Below are 8,966 nucleotides of genomic sequence, written 5' to 3'. Positions count from 1 at the left end.
GGAAATGTGGACTGTAGTCATCTGGTTCAGGATAGAGACGGGTGGCGAGCCCGTGTGAGAACAGTAAAGAACTACCAAGTTCCATAAAGTGATAACATGTTTTTAAACAGTTGAGCAACTATTAGCAGTTCAAGGAAGACAGTGGGTCCCGTGTCGTAGCTTTACAGCACGTAAAAGAACCTCATGCCTCAAGGAGGCCTCTGAGCCAAATTATAAGGACATTTCCCGGCCAACAATAGTTTCTAACGCTTCTGGTAGATGGGGGAAGCATCTAGATACCGCTGAGCCAGTAGAGGCCAAACTCGCTGGCTGAGTCGGGACTGATGGCACGCACCAGTATCGGTAGGGTATAGAGACTGGTAGAATATCACAGGGGGATGTACAATAGACCACTGGTCGCGGTGCATGGGGAACCCCCCCAATAATAATAATAATAATAATAATAATAATAATAATAATAATAAAGTACTTACTCAATGTTACTGACACAAAATCAGCTGAGACTGATTTGGTAGGTCAGAGTTGAGTGACGTCGATTATTTCAGTGAAATTTCACTGCTAGAAGGGCAAATAAAATTTAAAAGAGTTGTATTAATTTGGAACATTATATTGGTACGACATCATGTGTATAAGCTTCGTACTGCGGACAATATGCACGAAACATCTGCAATACAGCCAGTATCACAAGGTTCCCTCGTTTAAAACATGCTCTTATTAGCACTGAACTGCAGAAAAATCCTGAACAAATCTATAACATGTGTATTTTTTAAGGCCTATAGCTCTGTAAAGCCATAAAATAACTTTAGATAATTTTATTTTCTCAGTTTCCTTAATCAGTTTTGCGAAACATTTAAGCAGATAAAATTACGTACCATGTTAGAGGATTAGTTATTTACATGTTAAGAGTTTTTTTTTATAAAAAATTTTCTATTGTAGTCTAGCAACGAAACATTTACTTGATCAGTCAAACAAGCATTCCACATATCGGCCAGTCAACTAAGCATTCACCCAGTCAGTCATTCATTGAAGCATTCACCCAATTAGTCATTCAGTCACTCGATCATTCAATCATTCAAACACACAGACAGACAATCATTCATTTAGTATGGCAGGCAAGCAGTCATAATTTTTTCTTCATCTTCTAATTCTGATTCCGCCATTTGGAGCATAGGGAATCAGTGAAAGGTTTCGTTCACTTAAAGATTCTTAATCTAAAACATTCGGTATGACTCCATGGACGGGAGATGAGCCCTCAAAATGCGATACCGAACACAAAGACAGAATAAACACAGATATCCATGCCTTGAGTGGGATCCGAACCCACGATTCCAAGTATTCGAGCGGGATAAAACAGTTCATGCCTTAGACCGCTTGGCCATTGTGATCGGAAGCGGGCAGAATTACAAAAGAAAATTCACATCAGGGTCAAGAGAATCAACGTAGACAATGTCATACCACACCTATTACTGAATTTGATATTAAAAACTAAAAAACTCCGTGGTTTCAGTCCGCAAGCGAACTATTGCGACCAAGCCACCGCCTCTTGTCGAAGTTAGTACCAACTTCAGCGGATGGAGGGTGTCGCGTGGTCAGCGCAACGAATCCCCACGGCCGTTAATTTCGGTTTTCTAGACCGGAGGCGCTATTTCCTTGAAATAGCTCCTCAGTTATCCTCACGAGGCTAAGTGGACCCCGTTGAAGACCCACTACTCCTCATTTGATATTAAACACTGTACAATTTCAATATTATGCAAATTATAACCAAAGTTAGAGTGAGAGAAGGTCGATATGTCCTGAACCTACATTAAGCATACATCGTCAAATATTAATTTAAACTATACTGCCAGAAGTTATGTTTCAGTGTAACCTGGTCCCGCCTTTCCGCTAGAGATATACTGTAAGCATTCAACATTAGTCTTCAGTGCCAAACAGTGTTAATTTACGGTTTCAGCAAAGCAGAATTTCAGTACGTGCAGAGGCTGCATCTACATCCACTCCATTGAGAATAGATCACGACATTTATGGCCCCAAGCAATTATGCAAACCTTTATCTACGGAGTAAATTCACTTAATCATCACATACATGTTTACATAACGCTTTTGCCTTCATCCCTTTGCTAGATTCCCCGCTATGAAATGCACCGAGATGTCGGCTCCAATTATTAATTCGTTCTTATCTAACGAAAGGCACTGTAACACGGCTATTTCTGCAGTGAATTTGTTAGTCTGTGAATAAGGAGTGGGGTGAACACGGTAATCTAGCTAAGAAGAATTGTGGGGGTACGGAAGCCCACCTGCTCACACGAAGGTGTTACAACAACGTTTCCTTATCAGATGGATGTATAAATATTCATTCTATGTACTGTAATCTTTGTTTGTTTCTTTATGTTGTCATCGAACTCGAAGGAAAACTGTCACAAAATCAGTGAATGGCAAGTGAGCCTTCTTACACCAGGAATGAACCGACACAAAGTGACACAAGATCTCCTTGTAACGTCTATGGTTACTGAGAAAATAATAGTTAATCAAGTGGTGTATTTTACAAGTGAGTCGCGACAGTTCAGTCGGTAAAGAGACAGGTTATACGTTGAACCAAGCGGGTTAGATTTCCGGCAGTATAAAATTATTCTTCTCCTCAGCGCTCAGACAGACAATGGACCCAATTAGCCTGCTATCCAAGGGGTACCCGAGACTCTTTCCCCGAGGGGAAAGAGGCAAGGGCGCAAAGCTTTCAGTGTCCTTCTTCCCGGTTATGTCATTCGTTCTATCTTGTTTTTAGTAAATTAAATATTATTCTAGTGCTCAGATTTCCTGCCTACAGTTCCAGAGCTGTTGGTTCGATTCCCGGCGCTACCAGTTTGCCTGAGAAGTAGTGGGTCTGGAACAGGATCCACACAGCCTGGTGAGGATAATTGAGGAGCTACTTGGAAGGAAAAAGCGACTCCGGTCTCGAAAACCGACATTAAAGGCCGTGGCGACCCGTTGCGCTGACCGCGCGAAACCTTCTGTCAGCTAAATTTCGCATTAACGTCGCCGACAAGCGAGGGTCGCTCGGCCGGTATGGTTCCCTTGCGGAAGCGCCACGGAGTTTGTGTTTTTTTTTAGTAAATTAGCTGAAAATGTTCTTGAGTAGCTGCACATCTGGCGGCTTCTCAAGAAGGGCTTAGCTCCATGAATGAGTGACTGAGCTGTGAAACTGTTAAGGACTCAGGGGCGACGAAATGGAGTCCAGATTATTTTCCTGGAAAGGGAGTTCCTGTGTGTACCGTCGTTTGGCGCATAATTGGGCCTATATGAATGCAACTGCTCGGAAGTGAATAAAGTTTTTACGGAAGAAATTTTCAGTTTCAGGATAATGCCGATGTGGCATTGCCAAGCTATTGCACTTTTCCTTCGCTTCTCTGGCGAAGTGGAGTCCTGCGGTATTCTGAACACACCCCTTCGTCTACACAGTAGTTGAATCCAATCATCATGTATAACTTTCGTGCAGCAATTCAAAGTGATCGAAGCAATATTGTATCAGCAGCTTCGGAAACCAATCAACTCTGTTGTGCGTTTTGCATTCATTCCTTTCTGCTTCCATTCCAGAGCTTAATGACTGCGATTGAAGGGAACATAAAATCTTCGAGCTGACCGGGAAATTTTGGGCACACGTTGCCATGTTACAAGCCAGATCATTGGAATATATATGTGTCTGAATAAAAAATAAATAAAACAAAACTCCGTGGCCAGTAGTCCGCAAGAAAACTTACCGACCGAGCAACCGCAGCTTGTCAGTGAAGTTAGTGTCAACTTTAGCGGACAGAAGGCGTCGTGTGGTCAGCGCGACGAATCCTCACGCTCGTTAATCTCCGTTTTTAGACCGAAGCCACTATTTCATTGAAAGAGCTCCTGAATTATCATCATGAGACTGAGTGTTCCCTGTCCCAAGCCCACCAGTACTGAGATGTAGCGTCGGAAACCGAACCCGGAACCTCCGGATCTCTAGGCAGAAACTCTGACCACTAGACCACAGAGGCAGTATATTGATGCAATACTGTACATCTGAAAATACACATTTGTTCTATCTGTCCATTGCTTGAATGAATGAATGTATAAGGGGTTGGACCTTTTGCCCCTTGCACCGCGAGCACAGCGATCTATTGTGCCTCCTCTTCTGATTATCCCCTCAAAAATCTGGCGCTTCGAATGAAGCGTAGGATTTTGTACGTGGGGACGTCGAAATAGTCACTTGGTTCCATAAAGTATTGACCCAAGTGGCGCAATCTTAAATAAGCTAAGGCCTTACATTCACACAGGATATGTGTGGCTGTTTCATTTTCTTCTTGACGCCTCTCACAAGTTGGACTGTTACTTAGTCCCAATTTGAAGAGGTTTCCTTTAATGTTACAGTGTCCTATAAGTAGTCCTACAACACATCGTAGCTGGTTCCTGTTTAACTTCAACAGTTCCTTTCCTCTTTTAGCAGAGGGTCCGCGTATGAGTCCCTTTGCTTGCCTGAGACCAGTCAAGGAATCCCTAGTATTTCTTGTGATTCGTATTTGTGCATGTCTATTGCTTACTAATGAAAAGCCAGAAGAGTTCATTGAGCCGGTAAGGAAAGCAGACAGCTGATGGAACAGTTATCGTACTGTCTATGTTAAGGTAGCTAACATTTTCAGGAAGTGGGAAACTTGTATGAGACACATGAATTCTGAGTCCTGTTTAAGTTCGCTCCACGTGCACAAAATTAATTTTCTAGCGCTTAAAAATTAATCTAAGGCCTGTAAATAGTTTCATATTACCGAGGTATTAATATTTAAATGACTCATAGATTCAGTTTTACTATGACAGTATATCCGTGGATAGCATCTTCAATTGGATTCTCGCGTGAACTGCCTTCACAAACATGTGCTATGTGCACATAAAATTCAGTTCCGAGAATATTGTAAATTAATGAGCTCCGATCCGTTGCTAGTAAAAGTACTTGCTTTCAGTTCAGTGCAGACTATGTAACGCAAATGTAGTTTGATTCAACAGCTCAATTCTCAGGTATGTGTTACTTAGTTCTACCGCCTTAGGTGCAACAGTTCACAGCTATATGTTGTGTATTTCCAAATTATTACATTTGATCAGTCGTATATAGAATAGCCTGGTTTTGCTTCTTATCACAATGAGTTTGCTAGACTAAATGTAATAGCAAAAAGTAAAAGTAAAGGTATCCCTGTAGCAGGCTGCGGAGGCCCATAGGGTTGTGAGACATCGAGGCTCCGACATTTTCTAGACAATCGGCTCACAGATGGCGGTGACTTTGCCATTCGTACCCGCCGGCCGCCCTTTACCCCCAGGAATATTCCTGGTACTCATTTCTGTTAGAGACTTAGTCGACCCTAGGGCCATAGTTGGTCTGGAAGGATTAGGTCAATTGAAAAACAAGTCAGTTGACCGGCATTCGATCCGCGACCTTGCGCCTTGTAGCATAGTGCCTCAAATACGCTACCGCGTGCACCCGTAGCTTAAATGTGCTAATGTAATCAATAGTACACAGTATCCAGAGATTTACAAATTTATATAGTACCTACAGACCCCGCCCCATTCCTCAGGGTTTTCATAAAACAAAACATACAACAACAAAACTTTTGGTTCCTTCTGTTACGTATTTTAATAAATTCCTGTTTAATGTGTTCACTAGGGAAAATTGAAATACTAATGATAAAAATAATATCTAATAGAATATGATACTGGTAAATAGATATTTGAGTTCATCTAGGATTGTTCATAAACTGTAAACATTTGAAACGTAACCTTAAAGAATTTTCTATTTACAGCACAAAACCAACCAGAATGTTAGAGCAAATATCCATGTTGCTTATAACTGGAATCATCATGGTAGCAGCCCAGTCCGTGACACAGAACACTCCACTCCCTGCTGAACTATATGACGTCACGCGGTGTGTTCAGGAAATCATGCGCAGACACTTCGCAGCACGAACACCTGTACTGGTTTCAGCACCAAACACACAGCAGCACAACTTCACGGGACGGTCACTCACTCCAAATCCTCGCTCTATGGAAGACCTTCAGCTGACAGATCTCATCCTACACAACTTAAATATAAATGCGCTTTGGTCCATTCACTTCGTAATCCCAGCTGATTCTCCACTGGATGAGACTCACTACGTTACTATGAAACTTCAGAACTATGTTATTTTCATATGGGAACAACATGAGGCTGACATAGTTGACGATATTCTCCATGAGCAAATTGAATATCTACGAGATTCAGCAACTTGGAATCCTCGAGCGAAGTTCATTGTTGTTGTAAACACCCACGTCATGGAATTTACAAGATCACTCGCTCTTAGAATATGTGAAAAACTGTGGGACATCGCCATGATTGCCAACGTTGTGGCCTTGATCCCTAGCATGGAGAAAAAAATGATCTTTAGCAATGGGAAAGATACAATGGTACATGAACAATCCGGCAGTACTAGACTTCATTTGTACACTTTCTTCCCATTCCAAAATGGGAAATGTGGAGAAGTCAAGGATGTTGTTCTAATAGATGAATGGCTAAATAAAGGTGGTGGGTCACTATTATACGGCTCAAATCTCTACCAAACTAAATATCCTGACAATTTTCTGGGATGCCCATTTAAGGTAGCCAGTATAGGTGTTGAACCATATGTGATTGCGGCAGAGGAAATCGAACAGGCCGATAGAAGCAGTGTTCCCAAAGTGAGCGGTTTATCTGTTGAGCCATTACGCTTTGTTGCTGAACAAATTAACTTGACGACAATTTTCCTTGAACCATCTACTGAACTTACATTACATTCATTCTGGGACCAAATGAACACACTGAGTGACAGGTCAGCTGATATTGCTGGAGGTTCAATCCCACATGCAACCATTCTTGCTGACATGTATGATCATACAATTCCATATCTATATGATTCAATAGCAGCAATAATGCCTTGTCCGGGGCGTATTCCTAAAGCTGATATGATAATGAACGTATATGCTACATCTGTTTGGATAGCAGTGACTCTTGTCTTCATCCTTATAGCGGTCGTGTTTTGGCGCACGGCTAACTCCCACCATGGTCAGTCTATGGAATCCTACGATTTCAGACACTTGTCCAGTTCTTTCCACTCTGCGTGGGCAATTATTTTGGGGGTGTCTGTACCAGTGATCCCGAGAACTTCCATGCTCAGAATTTTATTTCTTCTTTATGTCTGGTATTGTTTCGCTACATCAACTGTGTTTCAGGCATTCTTCACGTCCTATCTTGTCGAATCGGGTTATGAAGAAGGGTATAAAGACCTCGATGATCTCGTCAAATCCAAATTGTTTTACGGATTTAACACTGTTCTTGAGTTTGCATTCATGCAGTTTGATTTTGTCGATACGAGACTATATAACAGGCCCAGAGTTGAGTGTCCAGACGTGAGTAAGTGCGCGGAACGGGTGATATTTGTCCGCGATATGGCTACAATTTTTAGTAGAACTTCCGTTACTTACGTTGCAATTAAGAACGGTGTCGAGGAGAGAAGCAAAATGATATGCTTTCTAGAAAAACCTTCCCTTTCTGGATACGTCACTGCATATTTACCAAGGGGGAGCTTACTCCTGGACAGGATCAATTCCGTTCTCAGACGCTACTTGGAAGCCGGGCTACTGAATAGATACTGGTCCCACTTGACTTGGGGAGAAATTTTGAAAAGCAAGCACAAGTTTGGTAACATCGGTAGCGAGGACTTCGTCCCATTTTCAGTTTCTCACTTGTTCCCAGCGTTTAAGGTGCTTCTTTTTGGACACGTTTTGAGTTTTATTCTGTTTTTGGTAGAACTCTTTGTGGGCCGAGTAAGGAACCATTGAAAAGAGAACAAGATACACAGTGACACTTCTCGTGTGGTGAACAACATGGCGTCATTATCTACACTTGTAACAGAAATCCGTGTAATCTCGATACGTCACAACGTGGTCTGATGTTTGCTGTCGCGTGTGCACAATTTTGAACATCGGAATCTTCCAGTTAGGGGAGAAACAATTTGCATATTTTCTGTAGGGCAGCTGGATTTGCTGGGTTCTCGCTTCACATGTGTCTCAACACAGTCTGTAAGCACCCATTTATGTACGCAGCCCCTGGAATCTCACACCTGCAGTGCCACTTCTGACACAGTTACTAATGTACCTTCACTACATGAGACCTGCACGTGAAGTGGCCTGCGGCCAAGATCTCATAGCGTTCAGAAGAGAGAACTGCTTCAGAAGGAGTGACGCTGGAGCAACTTACTGTTTCATGCGCAGATCAGTATAAAGATAATCGTCGCGTATACTGAATGATACATACATGTTTTTTCTTTACCATTTCTAGCAAAAGGATCTCTTCAAGTATAATTTGGTAGCGGCCTTTAAAACTGTATAAAGCCCATTCATTACAGTTACTGCCAATTTTTATCGTTGCTGGATTTATTTTGATGTTAATAGTTATACGAATTCCATTGTTTATATAAATACAAATAAAAAAATTGGAGACTTCTTTTGTCTTTATCGTTTCGCTAGATTCCCCGCTATAAACTCTACCAAGGCACCAGTTCCAATTATTAGCACGTTCTTATCTACCGAAGGAACTGTAACACGGATATTTCTGCAGTGAATTTGTTAGTCTGTGAATAAGGAGGCGGGTGAAACAGTAATCTAGTTAAGAGATGCGTCGGTACGGAAGCCCACCTACCCACAAGGAGGTGTTACAACATTTTCTTATCAGTTGGATAACTACTCATTCTACTGTAATACACGTACTTGTTTGATATGTTAGTGTTGTCATCGAACACAAAATCAGCAAATGGTAAATGATCCTCCTTATATCAGAAATGAAGCGACACAGTGACACAAGATCTCCTTGTAACTGATGTGGTTATTGAGAACACAGTGGTTAATCAAGTGGTGTAGTTTACAACGGAGTCAGTTTAGTTCAGTTGGTA

At 41.8% G+C, this 8,966-nt stretch overlaps 1 protein-coding gene across 1 annotated transcript; it reads left to right on the top strand.

Moving 5' to 3' along the window:
- The first annotated feature begins 4,994 nt into the window (after nt 1-4,994).
- LOC117282538 lies at nt 4,995-8,407 on the top strand. The gene is made up of 2 exons (XM_033752562.1): nt 4,995-5,031; nt 5,808-8,407. The coding sequence occupies exon 2, from the start codon at nt 5,824-5,826 to the stop codon at nt 7,855-7,857; it is 2,034 nt and encodes a 677-aa protein (XP_033608453.1). The 5' UTR covers nt 4,995-5,031; nt 5,808-5,823; the 3' UTR covers nt 7,858-8,407.
- Nucleotides 8,408-8,966: the final 559 nt, after the last annotated feature.

The sequence above is a fragment of the Cryptotermes secundus genome, unplaced genomic scaffold (genome assembly GCF_002891405.2).
Source record: "Cryptotermes secundus unplaced genomic scaffold, Csec_1.0 scaffold381, whole genome shotgun sequence".
Lineage (NCBI taxonomy): Eukaryota > Metazoa > Arthropoda > Insecta > Blattodea > Kalotermitidae > Cryptotermes > Cryptotermes secundus.
This window is presented reverse-complemented; position numbering and strand designations above follow the sequence as displayed.

Excerpts from the sequence above, each read along its gene's own strand:
- LOC117282538 (XM_033752562.1), top strand. The coding sequence starts at position 5,824 with ATGTTAGAGCAAATATCCATGTTGCTTATAACTGGAATCATCATGGTA.